Source organism: Dermochelys coriacea, chromosome 6 (genome assembly GCF_009764565.3).
Source record: "Dermochelys coriacea isolate rDerCor1 chromosome 6, rDerCor1.pri.v4, whole genome shotgun sequence".
Classification (NCBI taxonomy): Eukaryota; Metazoa; Chordata; order Testudines; family Dermochelyidae; genus Dermochelys; species Dermochelys coriacea.
Genome location: NC_050073.1, coordinates 11,841,880 through 11,861,627, shown reverse-complemented (window position 1 = coordinate 11,861,627; position 19,748 = coordinate 11,841,880). Strand labels below are relative to the sequence as shown.

The 19,748-nt window shown below is 49.5% G+C and overlaps 1 protein-coding gene across 1 annotated transcript; it reads right to left on the bottom strand.

Moving 5' to 3' along the window:
• Positions 1 to 458: 458 nt before the first annotated feature.
• On the bottom strand, positions 459 to 19,361 carry BEST1 (bestrophin 1). The gene is made up of 10 exons (XM_038406032.2): positions 19,114 to 19,361; positions 13,960 to 14,119; positions 11,569 to 11,663; positions 11,167 to 11,400; positions 7,722 to 7,876; positions 6,997 to 7,074; positions 4,315 to 4,467; positions 3,557 to 3,637; positions 2,537 to 2,688; positions 459 to 1,975 (listed from the first exon to the last, which is right to left on the bottom strand). Exons 2-10 carry the CDS (start codon positions 14,109 to 14,111, stop codon positions 754 to 756), a joined length of 2,322 nt encoding a protein of 773 aa, XP_038261960.1. The 5' UTR covers positions 14,112 to 14,119; positions 19,114 to 19,361; the 3' UTR covers positions 459 to 753.
• Positions 19,362 to 19,748: the final 387 nt, after the last annotated feature.

Below are 19,748 nucleotides of genomic sequence, written 5' to 3'. Positions count from 1 at the left end.
TAATGAAATCACCTGTCCCTTAGCTATTCAGTCCTCTTCCTCCCCAAACTTTACCACATTTCTAATAAAAAAGGAGTACTTGTGGCACCTTAGACTAACAAATTTATTTGAGCATAAGCTTTCGTGAGCCTCAGCTCGCTTCATCGGATGCATTCAATGAAATAAATTTGTTAGTCTCTAAGGTGCCACAAGTACTCCTTTTTTGCAAATACAGACTAACGCGGCTGCTACTCTGAAACACATTTCTAATGTTTTACAAATATCCCCTGCACTTGTTATTGGGTCTCTTGGGGCAGACACCAGTAAGGCTGAGTGGTAGTGTGGTTTTGTAAGATGGGTCAACATTCCAGGCATATTTAGGAAACAGGCTTCTGAGTTAATCTGTGTCTGTGCCCGAATTGCCAAAAGGCTGGTGGCCTATGTTGCTCCATTCTCATGTACTTGAAATTTATGAAGAATTTTATAAAATTATTTTTTGCTTTAATTGTATAGGTATTACCAAAGGTGTGACACTGAAGTTCCATGAACTGTTCTTGTACACTCTATTGCACCAGGTTCATTGCTGGTAAACTGGCACTGGGAACAAGTTCATGCCATCAGGTACTGAAGCTCCACCCTTTGGCAGTACATGGCTGGTATGGTTGTATTGCTTCTTATGTCTTGAGCACCAATTTTTTTTGGTATAAAGACACTGCAGTATTCTTAACAGGGTGGGTATCTCAGCAGTCAGAAGGAATCAATTGGTCTCTTCATTTAGCTGTATCTATCCACTTTCCCTTCATCAGACACATTCTCACTGGCTTCCATGATCACTTCCATCAGCCCCACATAGTCACCCTCGGCTAAGGAGATACCGGAGTCATTGGGTGAGGCACTCTCTGCTCTCCTCTGTTCCTCAGTGTGATGAGCACTAACATTTCCATTTCCTGTCTCTCTTCCACTCCCAGAAACCTCTATGGAAGCCTGGACTGGGGCACTGGATGTATCGTCTGATCTTGGACTAGGAACGGTGCCCGAGTTCCCTAAGCGTGACCTCTCCAGCACTGGGGATGTCACAGGAGTGAATGAAAAGAAGAGGGGCCCACTGCCACCAGGGGTTCTCATGCTGGGAGTATGAAAGTTGCTGGGATTATCCGAGTTTGGAGTGGCTGCTGGTGTCATGTTCTCTAGAGTTTGCCAGGGATGTCGGCGGCCTTTCAGACTCTTCAAGCTCTTGAAGCTGCCCTGTTTTTCATGGTCTGGGGTCTCTGCTAGGAAGGGAAACTTGGGGCTTTCCGATAAAAGCCCTGGGCTCCTAGCAGGGGCAACCTCATTCATTTTATTGTTCAACATGGTGTTCTCTCCTTCCTCTACTGTCACCACCAGGGAGTCTGGGGCTTTGTCTCGCTCTCCTGGCCAAACAAAAGTTTCCTTAACTGCAGAACCAAGGGAGCTCTGGCTTTTGTCCACATCATTAGCCCTGGAAGGTGACAGGTTGGCAAAGTTGTCTCTCATTGAAGTCGAACAGGCCACAATGCTGGAGAGAGCAGGGGGCTTCTTGCGTCCTGGGCGCCTGGATGGGAAGATCAGCGGGATGGAGCTGATTGGTGTCTGTGGAGCGCTATAAAAGCCAGGTCTCTCAAAGAAGGGGGTTGACACGAAGGCATCAAACTCTCTCAGTTTTCTGTCTTCATTGTCCCATTGCTCCTGTGAACTGGAGCCTGGGTGGGAGGAGTCTCCCTTTTGCTGATTGGTACTGCAGGGGCTGATTGGCACTCCAGGTTTCCCTACATCCTGGTACAAGTAATGAGGGAAGGGGGACAAGGGGTCATTCCTCTTGCGTGGCTGGTTCATCCGGGAGGATGACCTGGAGAAACTCGGTGACTGGACCCCCAGCAGGCGGCCCAGATGTCCCAACAGTGGTGTAGAGTGGTTCGCCTCCTCGTTCTCTTTAATTTGCTCTAGCGGCTGAAATTCCATCTCTTCTTTCTGCATGCTGGGAAGAGGCAAAACAGGTTGTTACATACAGTGACTCTGCGAATTCTGGATGGAATTTTCCTCCAGAGTGTGTAGGAAGGACCTTGATGAATGGACTTTTGCCTTCCACTAGAATAGTGAGTAGAGATCAGTGAAGCTCGGGGGGAGGATTGCAGCACAGGGCAAGCACTGGCAAACCTCAGCCCCTGATGTCTTCCTCTGTATTGCTATGGGGAGCAGTAACAGGCACATAGTTGTGGACACTCGTATTGGAGACAGGCAGAGGCATCGTTACACACAAAGCGATGCAAACACAAACATGTTTTGACTAAGGAAGTTGAATCTCTCTCTCCCTCTGGGCTATATAGCCACAATCTCTTACCATGATTTCACATGTAAAGGAGGATTTGAGAAACACTGAACTCCAGAGCGGGGACATTTGTGGCAGGGGAAGAACCCGCTACCTTCCTAGAAGAGCATTGGTAAAGTCCAGAGATAATTTGACACATTGTGGCCTTGGGCTGGGGTGTAAATCTGGCCTCCATTAATAATTTCATGTGGCAGGAAAGCTTTCACTCACCTAATGTCAAAGGTTGAGCCAAGAAATGATGTTCGCTTATACTCGGCAGTGGCTGCGGTGTAGGGTGGCTGGGGGTAGGACTCGTTCCAGTACAGGTCCTTCTCCATGAGGGGCAGATCTTGGTGCATGTCATCCACAGCGAGAAGGGAGACCTGCAGGGGATGATGGGAATGTCAGACTCAAGGGGGTAAAATTATCACTCTGCATGGTGCAATACCTTCATTTAAGAGAACAAATTCTCTTCCCCAAAGAGTTTGCAATCTGACTACGAGTGGGGAAGGGATGCAACAGGAAAGCACCCAATGAATAAGCGGCTGGGTTTGGTACATGGATTGTTAGTTAGGAGGGTTGTTCTTTATGTATACAATGTTGTTTAAATTGAAGCGAAGGGAAGTGAAGTGAGGGAGTCACTATTTGGAGTACAGAACGGTGTATTTTAGGAGGATTAGAAGGTGGAGTTTGTTGCTTGGTCCCCAGTAGGAAGGAGATTGTTCTAGGCCCAAGAATCTGTGTGGAAAATGCACAAGATCATTGAGGGGAAAAGGGGCCGGAATGGCACAGCACAATGCAGCAGTGGGAGTGCAGTGAGAGATAGACAAGTCACGTAAAGCCTTGAGCACAGGCTACCTGGGCTGGATAGAGAAGGACACAGGAGGAGCATGCAGGGACACAGCCCCTCTCGCACTTTTGCCAGCCATCATGTAGCTGGAGCAGCATACGCAGAAAGTCACATGCTCAGTGGTGTGGCAGATCTTGTTCCATAATCTTCCATGCACGTGGCCTGGTTCCTCGGCTACTGAGGGAACAAGGAGCTGGGCTTCTTCATCACACATGCAGACCCCCCACCCCCTGTCTGCAGCGCAGAGCAGGAACCAGGGATGATAGAGAAGAGGTGCCACATGACCTCTCTCCTCGTGTTTGGAGACCTGGAGCCACAAATCTACTCAATCCCTGGGTGCTACCCTGTCTCCGCTCTCATCTCTGATGGCCCAGCCGTGTGGGATCAGGTCCGACCATTACCTGCAGGTTCCTGTCGATGAGCCAGTTGGTTTCAAAATCGTCATCATCCTCTCCAAATGGGTTGATGAGCTGTTCAGCCACCTGCGCATTGAGAGCACATGGCAAGGGTTCAAATCCCCTTCCTGAGAGAGCAACCTGCAGGGCCACTGCGACTCTGTGCTCCAGCACTAGGCCTGGGAGCACATTTCAGCTACATTTCTTCTTCCAATCAGCAGCAGTGAGGGAGTTAAAAAGGGAAGATTAGCTGCCCTGTGGCTTCTGGGACAGTTAGTGGTAATGTGGGTTTGCTGTTTACTGTGTTACACTCCATTAGCCTTGCAGCTGAGGAGAAGGAAGCCAGGCCTCCCGTCAGTCAGTCACTGCAACTCCTGGATTCAGCCAGAGGGATGGCCACAGAAAAATTCTCCTCAGGGCCAATGAAGCCAACTGCCTCAGAGCACTCACCAGCTGGTCAGGCCCAAGTGATAGGTCCCTGGGCTTAGGATGTGAATCCAGATCTCCTGCAAGGAGGTGCACTCAGATACAGGGAAGACCTTGGCAGTGCCCTCAGCCTCTGCTGGCCTAGACAGAGAAAGCTAAGCACTGGGACTTGAATGTGGGCCTGTTGTATGGCAGTGCAGGGCCTGAATGACTCGGACAGTGGGATGTCCCCCAGAGTGATCTGAGAAATTCCTGCCTGGGTCTGGAATCAATTCCAGGCTTCCCATGTTGGGGAAAGGAGGCTCCCAGAAGGTCAGGGCATGTTTCCTTGGACTCACTTTTAACCAGCCAGCATAGAAGAAGAACTGCAGGAGAGTGAAGACAGGCACAATCAGATCCAGCTCATGGCCAGGATACCCCTTCTCTGGGTCCAAGAACTGCCGGCCAATCAGGCAGGCCAGGAAGAAGCTGTAAACGGCCACTGTGACCACCTGGGGAAGGGCAGGGGGATGCAGTTAGAAACAGATCTCAGTTCCTAGCTTGCTTTCCTTCCATCCTTCCTCAGATTCCCCTCCAGACTACTGCAGGCTGCTGAGGAGCTCTGCAGGGCTGCTCACTCTGCGGCCTTTCTAAGACTGTGTTTCAGAAGGCAAAGCTGGGTGCTTCTCTGGACAGGCACTGCCCCAATCCACCTCCCTCTCAGCAGGAAGGTGTCTTTCTGCTGCAGCCATTTTTAATTGCCCTCCACCCCCTGCAAATTATTTCCCTGTTCCCTCAATGACCATATAACTCTGGGGAAAAGCTAGACCCAGGGACAGCACAGCTAATGCTTTGTCCCTCTACCGCACCATCCACCTGCAAAGCACATGTCTTAGAGGCAGTGAAGCCTCACAACACCCCCATGAGGGCCAATGTGGAAATTAAGGCACTAAGTGTTTGTGTGACCTGCCCAAAGCTGCACAACAAATCAGCTGCAGAGCTGGGAAGCGCAATCTGGTCTCCCTCTCCTGCCCCCAGAAAACTTCCCTGAGTGCCCCATGTCTCAGCTGGGTGGCAAAACACTGAGGGAGTCTTGCCAGCTCTGCCCCAGATGCAGAGACCACCAGCTGGGTGGCAAAGTGCTGTCTTCCCTACCGGAGCAATGGGTCTGTTGGGTTGCTGGTTCTTGGCCTGGTTCTTTGTGGAAACCAAGAGATACCAGTGTGGCCCAAATGCTGGAGGTTGCTAAAATTCCCAGCAGGGTGCTACCTACAGTATTGCCAACCCCAAACTTTCAAAAACCATGAGTCTGGCTCCCGGAAATGATGGGATTGATTTAAAACGTGAGGGGTTTTTATATACATCTATTTTTAATTGGCCTTCTGGTTTCTCAGCCTACGGGTTTCACTTGTGGCACATTTTCAAGCTTTTCTCTACAAACCATGAGGGCTGGAAACTTTCTTCTTGTTTTTTAATGCAAACTGAGATTCTCATGCCATCTCCTGATGCCAGAAGCTGGGGCTTTCAGAGACAAAAACAAATACGGCAAGACTTGTGAGTTGGCAACACTGCCAGGTGGCCTGCCATCCTGCTCTGGACAAACCCCATGGCCTGTAGCAAAGCACCCAAGCCGGGATGGCAAAGCTTCAGGGGCACTTGTGGACATGTCTGGCTCACAATGCATGGGGGAGCAGGGCCCTGGGTCAGGGGACTGTGGCTGGATATCTCTGGCAGAACTCCCATTGCAGGTGCCTGGAAGCAGCGAGAAACTGTTTCCATTATCATGATTGAGGAGCCTGCATGGGCAGACTCTTCCTCCTTGAGCGCTTGACCTTCCTCCCACCCAGAAAGTGCAGCCTCAGCAGGCTGGTCTTGCTCGGCATTCTGGCCCTGGAGCCAAGGATCCATGGTGAACTAACAACCCCTGGTCATGCCCCATTATTAGCTGAATCCCCACTCTGTACTTCTAGGACATGGCTTGAGCTGTGCAGTTCCCTGTTGTCTATGGATGCCTAGTCACCCTGAAGAGCTGAACGCTGCGTGGAGCTGACATTGCGAGCGCAGGGAATCAGTGCACAGTGTGTGTGCGCATGAGGGTGTGAGCAGAGGTGGTGTAGCGCTGTGCTGTGCACTCCAGGAAAGCATCTAATGGCCACCCATAGTGACTGAACTCCTGTGGAACACCACTGTGACTAGCTGTGGCCTTGACATTCTCTTGCCTTTGATCCTGGTTTGCAGGAGAATCTGATTTGCACAGGGCTCTAAATAAATCCCCCACTAAGCTTTGCCTTCACAGCCATCCGGAACTGGAGTGGTTCCTCTTTCGCAGCAGACCACACTAGTAGGAGTGAGCATTGCCTAAGCAGCTGCATTATACAAACCAGGGGGCTGGTGCCAAGCTGTCTGTCCCAGTGTTGCTGCCAGAGAGCTACTGAATGGTGAGAGTGCCTTGTGTCCAATGCAGATAAACAGCTTTCTCTGCACACAGAGAGTGTCGATGGCACCTCCCACTCAAACCTGTGTTGCATTCTCCAGTACCCCTAGAGCAGTGTCCTCGGGGCTAAGGTACCAGCATTGTTGAGTGGGGAGAAGCTGATGCATTTCCAGGCTGATGAGCAGGCTTTGGAGGTGTATATATGTAGGAGGTATACGTGTGTGTGTGTGTGTCTGGAGTTCATTCATGTGTGTAGGGACACATGGGTCACCAACCATAGGTTTGTCTATGGGTTGTCTGTGAATTGATGAGGAATGTGGGTGTGCATGCCTGGAATCAGTGCGTGTGTCAGTGCATGTGTGCTGGGATACACGTGTTTGCTGCATAAATCGGTGTTTATGTATGCGGGAAAGTTTGTGTATGTAGGGTATGCATTGGGGGGGCGGCATGTGTGGATATGGGGCATATCTGGGGGTTTATGGGCAGGACCACATGTGTATTAAAGAGCCTTGCCTGTTTCTTAGCACATTTTGTCTCTGGTTGCAGTGATTTGCCTTGCAGAGGCCATTGGGTGGGGCAGCGGCTACAGAAGGCCTCCTGCACTCACCTGAGTGTAGACCAGCGGGATGCTGATCCAGTCATACCCATAGAGTCGCCCACACTGGCTACGCAAGGTGTTTAGTTCCTGGAGTGGGGAACACCAGAGAAAAAGGAATGGGTCCCCTCCACAGAAAAGCTACCTCACACTCACACCCTCCCATGCTCCTTCCCCTCCAGACTCCTCCACCAAGGGGACATACCTCCCAGGTAGGTCAGGAATTCACTTTCTATGGTCCTGGGCTTTGCCTATTCTTAAATATTGAGCTTTCTGGCCTCCCCACCACCACACTGGAGCACCAGTGGGACCTCTGGCTTGTCCTGAAGGGACCCTTTTTCTACTGGAGTCAGGGCCTGATTCTCCTCTCACACCAGTCCAAACTGGGAGTAACTCCTCTGGAGTCAATGGCATTACATCCTTCTAAAGCAGGGTGAGAGAAGAGCAACAGTCTCTTTGTCTAGCGTCCTGGGCTGTCTCACACACTTGCTGTTCTAGTGGACCCCACACCGCATTGGTCTAATGTCCCATTTTCTCCCCTCTATTGAGTGATAGATATGAGTGGGCACATTTCCCATTGAAGTTAATAGAGTTACACCATGGATGTGATTGGTACAGTCTCTAAGCCCCACCTCACCCTCCCTGCTCCCCTGGGGGACCAGCAGGAAGCTCCACCCAGAAAGGAGGGCAGGGCTGGTTCATTCTCAACATGCCATCTGGCTGTTTCCAGAACTCACGTTCAGGATGCCCTGGAGCATCACGCTATCCCGGATTCTGCCCTCGTTCCGTGCCTTCACAGCCAGGTTCGAGAACCACACACAGGGGATCCAGAACTTGTTGTGGGGAGAGTTCAGGCTCTCAAACTTCTTGTGCTCTTCTGGGGTCATGAGGCCTAAATGGGCAAGAGGAGATGGGGGATGGAAGACAATAGAGAGCCTCTCCTTTCCAGTCTTTCCTTGACACATGAAAAACCCGCAGGCTCCTGTGAAAGGGAAGCTGGGGTGGGTGTTCACCTAGCAAAGCAAATTGACCCACACATCAGGAGATCCCATGGAAGTTCTGCCACTCACAGGCTGGCCCCGTCTCTTGTGGAAACTCATGTGCCTGTCCCCACATGCCTCTGGCCCTGCAAATCAGCAGGCCAGCTTTGGACCAAGGAGAAAGAGAGGCTCCAGATGCAGAGCCCTACCTAAGGCAGCAGAGCCTGACTGGAGTTCTGATTGGTTGGGGATTTTGCCTCTCACAAAGTGTTGGCATGCACCTCTGAGCTCTCCACTGTGACACGCACAACCTCCCACACCGGTTGTGTTCCCTGTCTAGAGGTCAGCATTGCATCCTGGGCTTATCCTAAGAGTTCTCTCAGTGTGGAAAATCAGTCAGTGTTCAAAGGGCCAGGCCCCCACTGTCTGATAGAAAGGGGCTCATTCCTGCTGCCACATCCCCTGTGCATCTGATCTGGTAGCTCTTTACACCTATGTTGCACTCAGTGGCCCTTATTCCTCGGTCTGAGCGAGCTGTGATCAGTGTAGGAGCAGAGGGGAGAAGGGGGAAAGCTCTTAAGCCATCTTTCTGCTCTCCTGGTCTTTGGCCAAACCAGTCCTGGCATAATTTTGAGTAGCCTAAGTAGTTCTAAGTTATGCAAGCTGGAGTAGTTCCAAAGGGCAGAATATCTGTGGGGTAGGTGCCATCTGGAGGCAGGGTATTTAGAGGCAATTACCCTAAGATGGCAGGTTACTTCCAGAGTAATTACCCAGAAGGGGCAGAGTATTGATAGGATGGGGCCCATGGGTCAGGGTATTTCCAGTGAAAGCATCTGTAAACACCAGGTATTGCATGAGGTGTTTACATCAGAGGAGCAGGATATTTACAGGGTCAGTGCCATGTAATTACAAACTCCTCTGGAGCAGACTGCAATTACCCTGTGTATCTAGTGAAGCCTGAAACCTGGCGTCCTCCCTCCTTGTTCTCAATGCTGGGGCTCACTGTTGCTTTGTAAGAGGCTTTTATGGAAACCCACTGGGGACAAATGTGCAATGCATTAGCTCTAGAATGTGTCATTCATGTCAGGCAGTCATGCCTTTTGAAGAGGAATAACAGATGTTCCACCCATGAAGCACCCCCCTAACAATATTGGACACATCCCACACAACTAAATAACCCTCACAACACCCCTGATAAGAACTATTATCATTTCTTTTGGTAAACAGCAGGAATTGTAGATGGGGAAACTGAGGCATAATACAGCTGTGGCTTGCTCAAGGTTACACAGTCAGTACGAGAACTAAAACAATCAAATTGCTGGCTTCCGAACTGCTGCTCAGAACGTACATCAGAATCATAGACTTTAATCATAGACTTTAAGGTCAGAAGGGACCATTATGATCATGTAGTCTGACCTCCTGCACAACGCAGGACACGGAATTTCACCCACCAACTCCTGTAACAAACCCCTGACTTATGTCTGAGCTACTGAAGTCCTCAAATCGCGGTTTAAAGACTTCAGGATGCAGAGAATCCTCCTGCAAGTGACCCGTGGCCCACGCTGCAGAGGAAGGTGAAAAAGCCCCAGGGCCTCTGACCACGAATCCTATCTGGTCGAGATCATTATCAACAAAAGGCCTTTAAAGAGATGAAATCTCTGACCACATCGCTACTGTCTGGGGTTACCTGCAGCTAAGCTGCTGTCAGAATTCTCTTTGCTATGAGCTGCTCTATGTTTGAAGTAAATCTGATGTTCAAGGTGCTGATTTGCTGACTGACAAAGACAAACCATATTTAACAAAACCAGAGAAAACAAGGTAAAAAAGTAGAAAGCTGAATGAAAAGCAATGACCTTCAATGACCACCAGAGAGCGCAACAATCTGAGAAACAGGTCAGGAATGTATATGAGATTTAAGGTTATGAGAAAAGGAGTACTTGTGGCACCTTAGAGACTAACAAATTTATTTGAGCATAAGCTTTCGTGAGCTACAGCTCACTTCGGATGCACTTCGGATGCATTTCCGGACACTGCAGAAAATGCATCCGATGAAGTGAGCTGGTAGTTCACGAAAGCTTATGCTCAAATAAATTTGTTAGTCTCTAAGGTGCCACAAGTACTCCTTTTCTTTTTGCGAATACAGACTAACACGGCTGCTACTCTGAACCCTATGGTTATGAGAGACTCAACTTTTATTTGCCTTTATGTGCTTCTTTCATCTGTGTTATTCTCTTAATGTGTACTCCCTCCTTCCCCTCCAACAGTACATAAATTGTCAAAAGCCACTCCCCCATGAGCATAATTTACAATGCTTAATCATGCACAACAATGACTGATCATGGGCAAAATCCACCCCAGTGCAGGAGGCTTGTTCAAGCCCCAGCACTTAGACTCATGCTGAAGGCTCAAGTAGTGCAGAGGGCTCTGCTGGCCCTTTGCAGTGAGGGGAGCATTTCACCATGTCAGCGCAGCTCATGAGCAAACCTACAATAACAAAGTATCAATGGGAGCAGGAATGAAAGCCATCCTGTTCTTCCCAGTGACACTACAGAAACAAACCAGAGCCTGCCACTACATCTTGCTGATGAACCCTGCAATAAAGAGCAAGTGTATACAGCCCAGTGTCCTCAGAAGCAGCCCTGCAATAACAAATCAGGGTACACAACCCCAAACCTGCAGTAACCAACGTGTGTGCATGCACACAGTAGAGGACAAATTAATTGTGATCAGAAACTAGCCTTCAATTGCACTATTTCGAAGCTCAAACAACAGGAAAAAGCATGATTGGCTAGGTCAATCTCAAAGATGCATTCTCTCCTTGGTAGCAGTAGTGCGGGCGTTAATGACATAGGGCTCAAGCCTGAGCAGTTCCTGGATGGGCTGGGAGTCCTCAGTTCCCCAGAAATACCGGTGGTAGGTGATCAGCACCTCCAGCAGTCACCTCGCACTTTACAGGATTGTGCCCATAATGCTCATTGCCTGTCCCCTGCACTTCTTGTCTGGGTCAGATAGATTAGTTTTGATTTCACGGATTGCCCCCCTAGCCCTGGTCTCCTGAGCCACGAGGATTCCAGTGGGTATCTCTGTATCACGAGGTCATGCAGTTGTTGCCACCACACCTCGACCCAGCCAGCCCTCCCAGGACTGTAGCAGCCTCTGGCTTAGGCTTCGCAACTGCGCAAGAGATGGAGAGGGAACCTACCTGCTCGCACAATGTGCTCCATGCTGGGGAAGCGCTTGTAGACAGCTGTGCTGACTGAGCGGAGGATCAGCACACTGCAAAGGTTGCTGTAGCGCATCAGGGTGCGCCGCAGAAGGCGCCCGTACTCGTCCTGTCCATCCACGTTACTGGAGACCAGGTTCATGATGCGGTCGGGCCATGGGATGCTCTCGTACTGACCCCACCAGCGAGATACCACTAGGGTCACGTAGAAACCTAGGGCGGAATTGGCCGAATGAGTCCATCCAGACACCTGTCTGATAGAGCAGGGTCTGCGGGGGAGGAGTGGCTAGCTATGTCCCCAGTGCAACCCAACGGCCTGCAGAGCAGTGTCCGGATAGGAAGGGGAAGCACCATCCCACTACCCAGCCGCACACTCCTTACCCAGCACGAAGGACACAGGGATCAGCTCAGCATAGTTGTTGCAATACAGAGCCAGCTTTTCAAACATCAGCCTTTGGCTTGCATTCAGGATCAGCCTGCAAAGGAAACCCAGAGGCACAGTCTCGCTATCAGCCGCTCAGAAGAGACTTCACCCTTCCCAGCCCTGTGTGGATGGGAGTCCATGAGCAAAGCCAATGAAACCACTATGCTCTCTGACCTAGGAGATGTTCCATGGGAAACACCTCGCTTGTCAACCCAGGAGAGGTGTCCAAAGGAGCTCCACTTTGTCTTACCCAGGGGATGCACCACATGAAACATGTTGCCATCACATCTAGGAGATGCTTATGCTAAAGGAAATGACCCAGTGGCCACTCAGGAGATACTTCCTGGCCTGCTGTGAGGCAAACTTGCAGCCAAACTAGGGCTGCTGGCTCAGGTGCTGCAGTGAGTTTGTCAGCCCTCAGGCATACAGTAGCAGAGACTGCGTCAGATGACCCCAGGCTCAGGTATTTCCACAACCCCAGCAGAGATGCAGAGCAGAGCAGACTGAGTAATAGTGCTACCCAGCCAGGAGCTCTCCTGCTGCCTCACAGTGCACCAGATTCCAGCTGCAGCCCCAGTCCTGCCTGAGTCCTGTCCTTGCCCTGCAGTAGCCTCACTCCAGCCGAGTCACTGACCTTCTCCAACCTTTCTTCTGCCTCTGGATCTCCCCCCAGCCCTTGGACTTTGACTATCCGGTTTCTACCTTCGGCACCTGTCTGGACTCCGGCTTTGGTATCAGCTTGTCTTGTCTCGGGACTCTGACCACCCAGCTTTGATCTCTGGCTGCACCTGGACTCTGGCTATGGTTCTGATCCTGTCTACAGACTCTGATTTCGGTTTTGACTCCAGCCTGCCCCCAGATCTTGATTCCAGGACCACGCTTGGCTCAGACCCAACCCTATGCCTAGCTGTGGCCTAGGCTGCAGCCACTAGGCCTGACTATCGGAAACAATGCCTGACACCTTCGTTCTGACTCTATGGGCAATACACAAATGTCCAAGCCAGGAGAGGCGTAGTGGCCAGTACAGAGATGTTGTACGATACCAGAAATGTACCATTGAACTGGATTTAGCACCATGGTGAATTTAAATTAATTGTAATCTCTATTCTGATGCCTCTCATTCAGACTCTAATAGTAGCAAACTGGGAGGGAGCTGCTTCTGCTTTTATACAGAGCTGCTTTCCTGCCTTAGCCTCAGTGCCACCTAGATACACCTTAGCTCAGCTGTGTGAGCTGAGCGAGACAGAGTCACAGAACACATGACCCCTGCACCAGACTCCACAACAAACTAGTATCCCCTGTCTGCTCCAGGAGAGACACCAGAGGAAATGCCAGGCTGTGCAATCTAAGGGATCTCTTCCCAAAAGCACCCTTCCGGGAGTTATCTTCTGTATTTCCACTATCTAAGCCCAGAGAAACCATCTTCCTGAGGGGTGGAGATGTCCCCTGTTGTAGGGGACTGCGGAAGACTTTGTTACAGCCTAGCTAGGGAAATTCCGCTGTCTCGCGCTGATAGGTTATTGTAGGACATAGAAACCCAGCTAGAACCGGCCTTCTCGGCCAGTTACAACTACTTCGTATGGCCCTTTGCCAGGTAGCAGAAAACCTCTTTTGGAAAGTACCTACTTCTATATTCATGAGCTGTTTTTGTGTAGTGCTTATTAATGCTGGCTGTCTGCCCCTCCGTCGGACTCCATCCCAGGCAGACCTCTGGTGTGCTGGGTTCCCCGTCTCCATGACTGCAACGCTTGGAGTCCCCGTTGCGAGTGGGTCACTAACCTTCAGTAAAGTCAATAACTCACAGCTGTGTGTAAGCCTCGTTTTTTCAGAGTACTCCTGCCAGGCTGTGGTGCTTTGAACACCTTGGCCCAGAACACCTGTATATGCACATCCAGCTTATCTGCATTCATTTAATCATAAACTGCTCTTTTCTGGAAGGATGGGTAACCATCATACATAACTTACTTTCCCTTCACAGAGAATCCAGGCTTCTTCTAAGGAGAAGGGTCACCCTGTGTATATTTCACGAGTAACCTGGGAGAAACTCTAACCCCATTGATAACGAAAAGCTGTCAGGTAGTAAACTATATTGGAACAGTGAGGAAAGAGCTTTCCTCTCTTCACGTCTCAGCAGATCCAGGGAGCAAGTCTCCACTGTTCTTGGGAAATGGAACCTCTGCAATGCACCATCACGACACTGCTTCACCAGGTTAGGACCTGTACTGAACATTTCTTGCCCAGTTCCTTTTCCCCAGTAGCCAGTATCATTATCCCCCAACCCACACAGCCCGAACAATGGGCAGAACCTGGATGGGTCTCTCAGGGCTCAGGTGAAAGAGGAAGCTTACCTATAAGTGAGGCTGATGCTGAAGTAGAAAGTGATGAAGATGAAGAACTCACAGTAGAGGAGTTTGTAGATACTCCCTTTCCATCGGAGCAGGAGCTGTGAGAAGGTGCCCAGGCGGACATCAGCTACTCGATTTGTGTACGTCACCGTCATCACAGAGCCTGTGAGAAACAAAACATGGAGACACTGAGGCCATCAGGAAACCTGCTAAGGGGGTGGAAGGAGGCTGGGGTACAGCAAGATTGAGCTAGTAAAGGATTTCTGTGCAGTGTGGGGACATTGTCCAGAAACAGCAACACTAGGAGTCCATCCCAGCTGTGCACAGAAACTCAGGTTCTTCTCTTCCTGGGGCCACCCCAAAGTCCATTTCAGGTAGGCCCAGAAATCCAATTCAGAGAATCATACCATGGCCCATTCATCAAAAGCAAACACAGTCCAGAACATCAGGAAGTAGTGAGGCTGGCACATATGTGCTAGATGGAGGTGGGCCTGTTGAATTTCCTATGGTTTAGATTGGAGCTGAGCCCTGGTACTTTAATGAAACATCTGGACTGGTAGCCTCTGGCTGTGGAAGACTCAGAAGGACATATCTCTACTTTCCCTGATTTACCATTATCTATCTATCTAGGTGTTTATACCATGCCCATCACCTCAGTATCTGGATGCCTGTAGAACTTGTGGATTTGCTGTCTCAGGAAAGACTAATCTTGCTAAAATGCACCATGTTTCTCATAATTTTTTCTAAGGAATCCTCAAAGGATCCACTGCAAAAAGCCTGGATCAGACTGTTCTTGCATAAAAGATCCATTTCCATTAACCTAACCCACAACAGAGCAAACTTTGTTGCAAGCAAGAAGTCTGGCCAGTGTCCCAGGGAGAGTGAAGGGCAGTGGTGCTGTGGGGGAAGCTGATGGTGTGTCCAGGTCTCTTTGAAGGGACTACTCAGGCGTTTTCTCTGAGAGATTCTTCCAGTGGTAACTGGGACAGTTACCAGTAGAATCCAATCTGCTGCTGGGAAGGGGAATGGTTTGCCAGCTTTTCCCTTCCTCCCTTCCCAGGACAATGCATTGCTAAGGTCTCTTTGTGTTGGGATTGGTGTTTGACTCTTGCCATTTCCAGCCACTGAACTGAGGCTCAGGAATAGAGAAGGGGCTCTCTCTTTACTGTTATTCAGTGCTCCTAAAAGATGCTGGATGGACAGTCCTGAGCATGGCCAATGGCAGTGCTAGGTGCCCCTCCCAAAGCGCCTCTGTAGGGGCACGAAGGGAGCACAGTCTCCATTCAGTCCTTGGTCTCTTTTCAGACGTAGCTGACAAGGAGGCAGATTGGAGCCAGTTGCGATGGTGGATTTTGACCTGTTCCCTGAGATCTGGGCTGGAAGCACTAATTCCTGTCACATAGACTGGCTCAAAGCAACCCCTCGGTGGTATCAATATTCAGCCACTAACTGACCTGGGCTAGGTTTATCCTGTGACCTAGTAGCAAAAGGCTCCCTAGTCACTACCAATTCCTTGAGCTCTGTAATGCCCCTTGGATGGGTGGCAGAACCAGCTTAAAGTATTTGAAGGCAGGAACGAGAGAGAAAGGGTCACACCTGCTGCTCCGGCAGAGACACAGTGACTGGGACACAGACCTAGAGCCTGGGTGATTGGCAGCTCTGGTTGGAGGGGAAGAAGTCTGAAAACAGACTCCAGAGAAGTGATGTAAAGCCCCTGGGAATGTGTGTAAAGAGAAGACAGGGTAAAGGGAAGAAAAAGAAAGAAAGAAAGAAGGCTCTGAGGGGAGAGAGAAAAGTAAATAATACAGAAAGAGAATGGGGAAGAAGGAGAGAGGTAAAGGTGGAGACAGGAGGCAGAAACAGGGAAGGGATAGGTTGGTGGAGAAGGAGGGGATGAGAAGAGAGAGGAAGAGGGAGGGGAAGATGAGGGGAGGCAGTTGTTAAGAAATGTTTTAAATTAGGCTTGGGCACATCTCCAGGACGAAGTGGAGATAGTTTAAACAGATCAGAGTACAGCAAAGTGTGTTGATCCCACCCGCAAATGAATGCTCTGGCTTGAATTGTGGCTCTTTGATGAGTGCAAGTGGTGGGGGTTGGGGGTGGGTGGCAGTGTTGCTGGCTGTGGTGTGGAAGGAGGAAGCCATCCATATCTTCTTGCCCGTCCTGTTCCATTCACGTCAGCTTTGGGGAGTCTTCCTCCTCCAGTGCAGATTGTCCAAGGAGAAAGTGTAAAGCTGGGAAGGCAATGGAAAGCTTCCTGTAGTTGAATTCTCCTCATACTATAGGTTTCCTAGCCTCTTGGGTAGTGGACCCCTTCTTTGAAGGATTACCCTTCCTTGCAGTTACGTCAGTGCTTGCAGTTTCTCAACATCACGGTTTACAGCTTTCCGGTGTTTATTTTATTAGACATTTCACTCTGCATTTCTGCTGCGGGAAGTTTCAAGACCAAGACATCTCTGGAGTATGTTCCAAAGCAGAGGAGAATTGGCCCCTTGTTGGCAGCCTCAGAAGAAGGCTGAAGCCTTTGGTCCATTGACTTCAAAGGGCAGTGGATCAGGCCCTAGAAATGGTCCCTGCTGCCCAGAGCTGCTGCTCAGACAACTTTCCCCAGCACTAAGTACATTGAGAAAAGATTCCCCTTGACTTCAGTGGGCTTTGCATCAGGCCTCTGGGGAATTAAGGACAAATGAGAACAATGATCAGGCAGGGGAGAAAAGCATGCATCCCCCCAGGTGAAGGGCATCACTGGCAACAACACAGTATCTGTCCTCTTAATGCTGGGCTTCGAAGCAGGTGTGTGTCCACATTCTGAAGGACAGCACCTCCAGCAAGGCCACGTTCCCAACACTACACTGAGAGTAGCAGACAGCACCTCTTGCAATAATGTGACCCAATGCCATGCTGAGGCAGTGGATTATAGTGCATGTCCAGGTTGAGAAGGAAAGTGACTCCAGCAGCACAGGGGAAAGAGGAGTGAATAGTTTACAGTAAATAACCCATTTAACGAGTGTCACCTCTTTTCTGACCATGAATTGCTTGTGAGCTGTTACAATGTTCTAGCATTTATTTGCTATACAATGTATTCACTGAACCATTATTAAGAAGTTGTCTCATCTCATAGGACTCTATGATAGTCAAAATTCAAGCTGAGTTGGTTAGTTGGACTGGACATAGATCCTGTGTGATATTGTTTCTGTTCCCTGATTGGATGAGCCTAACTCCTAGAATCAGGTGTTTATTATGAAGACTCAGGTTCGTGAATTCCAATTTTGCTGGTTCTTTTTGCAACCATGCCTGCCAGGAAACTTGTTCCCAGAATGTTCTTGGAAAATGAACACACAAGTGGCAAGAACACCGGCAGAGTGATTTCTTTCACAAATTCAAATAAAGGCCAATGGAGAACTTTCTGCACTAGCTAGTGACAGCTCCCCCTAATGCTGAGCTGGGTGGATGGGTCTGTCCTGATTTTTGAAAGATAGTTACAGCACAGCATCCCCGGACACCATGTGCGAATGCTGGAGACAGAGCATGCCCAGGGTAGGAACAGCAATTCTAGCAATACCTCTCCAACCATAAATTAAATCAGAATATTTCATAATGAATCATGTTGAGGGAGGAAATGTGTTCAGGAAATGAAATCAGCCCCTCCAGTAGCACAGTGTCTGTTAATGGCACTTGGAAGCTTAATGACTAGGTGTCTAGCACAACCTTGAGTGTATAATAATGATAATAATAATTAATAAGAGGAGTTACACCACCATAAAACTGATGTAATGAAATATCAGTTCAGAACCTGCAGGCCTCTATTGGACAGACTAATACAAGTTATAAAGTTAGATGTGTGCTTTTTTTTTCAAATTCATGAATATTTATCCATATCTGAACCTGCTAGCTTTTGTCACTTGTGAATTTGTTACCCACCCCCTCCACACACACACACATTGTTGAACACAAGACAGTGTTCACTCCCAGCTGATGCTCCCAAACTGCAGGTACACTTTAAAACATGAAATCAACCCTCTTCCTGGGAAATGGACCTGGAAAGCTGGGAAATCTGCATTGCTGACCATCTCAAAGACCAACTTGACCCTCCATCTCCAAAGGAACGCACACATATCCAGCGTTATTACTCTTTCTTAAGATGCTACTGCTTTGGCAGTATCTTTTGTGTTGCATTTTCAGTGACAATTAGCTCTCAGCCCACACTGTGATACCAGAAACCTGCACAGCTGGGATCTTTGTCTGCCAAGTAGATAACTCCTCTTGTAATTCCCATTATATGCGTACATTTTCATATATATTTCTAGGACTTAGAAGGCTGGTTGCAACTTTAACTGCTCTATAACCTGCACACATATAGGTTATGTAGCAGAAAGGTACACACACTTACATAGCTATATTGGGGACCTATTAGACAGAGCTGGCTGTGTTGTGTGTGTTACAGACACGCCGTTCATGTCTCAAAGCGCCCAGGGAGACTCTTCATCACATAATTCAAATGCAGAATAAATTTTTACCAAACATGGAAAACTCCAGCTCTTCTTTATGTAAATAATGGCTGTTTCCCACCTCCATCTAATTCCTCTATTGCAGGCATAGGGCCCGGGCGATTTCCCAGGCTTTTTCCCTTTGCTATGGATGTTTAAGGTAGTTTCCCTGCCATCCGCCCGTTGGGGTGGAAATATTGCAGGATGGGACTGGATGGCTGGCTGGCTTTCTCTGCCCTTTGGGGCTGGGGGATGCAGTGTAAGATCAGTTTTGGGACTGGCGTATCGGGATCTGGGATAGACAAGCAGAAAGAGACAAAAACTCTCGCACCTCATTTACAGTGAGTCTGCATAGCCAGATACCCAGCTGCCAGGCATTCTGCATGAGTGAGGTCTGTTCTCCCACCATCTACACAGCCACTGCCTGGTTACTCGCTGAATAGTTCTGGTCATTCTATTGGATTAACAATCACATCCAGAAACTGATGGACATTCACCAGCTTTCACACAGACAGACAGACCCAATCAAGTGTCCACAACAGAAAGATGGATGCTAATATACCATGGTGATGGGCACGGTATAATACTATAGATAGACAGATCAAACTAGCAGTCCCTGAGGGAATCTTTCCAGCCATGTGATAAAGCCCCATGGGGTGCGAGTACTTACCGGCACAGGCTTCTGGACTGCACGGGAGACTTGGGAAGTTTGGTCCTGCATGTGTCCTCGCTGGGTCCTTTGTCAGCACACGCCACCCCCCTCCTCCCACTGCCTCCTAGGCTCATGGGGGATTGAACCTGACAGAGACCGGGTGCTCTAAGGAGCCTGAAACCCACTTGGGAGCTGCAGCCGGTCACTTGATTCTTTAATCTCACTCCCATTACAAAAGAGACTCTTGTCTTTTGCGCCGTTCCCGTCTAATCTTCTGAGTAAGCCCCTGTGTGTTTACAGAGGCAGCTGGGGGAGCGGGAAGGCAGGGCTGGCTGCTTGGCAGCTGCTGATAACTCCTGGCACAGCCAAGGTGGCTACAAGAAGAGAGGCATTTTCCTCTAATTCTTTCCTGTTTGGTTCCTTCCTGTGTGTCACGGTTTCAGAGGAGCCCCGGGGATTAAGAGGGGCTGGAATTTTCCACAAATGCTGTAAAATACCTCTCCCTCATGACCTGCATGGCCCTGCCATGGCCCATCTCCTACCTTGGTGTGAGAGGGCAGGAGGCTTTGCTCCTGAGGTCGAGGAGCTATATGGATGTCCACACCTGGCGCTCTGTCTGCCCCATCAACCCCAGCCTCTCATCTAGCCTGTGA

Bases quoted from the DNA above. Each gene is read 5' to 3' on its own strand.
- BEST1 (XM_038406032.2), bottom strand. From the start codon at position 14,111: ATGACGGTGACGTACACAAATCGAGTAGCTGATGTCCGCCTGGGCACC. The intron at 11,401-11,568 runs GTAAGGAGTGTG...ATTCCGCCCTAG, and splicing joins CCCTGTGTCCTTCGTGCTGG to GTTTCTACGTGACCCTAGTG. The intron at 4,468-6,996 runs GTGAGTGCAGGA...GCCCTTCCCCAG, and splicing joins TCCCGCTGGTCTACACTCAG to GTGGTCACAGTGGCCGTTTA.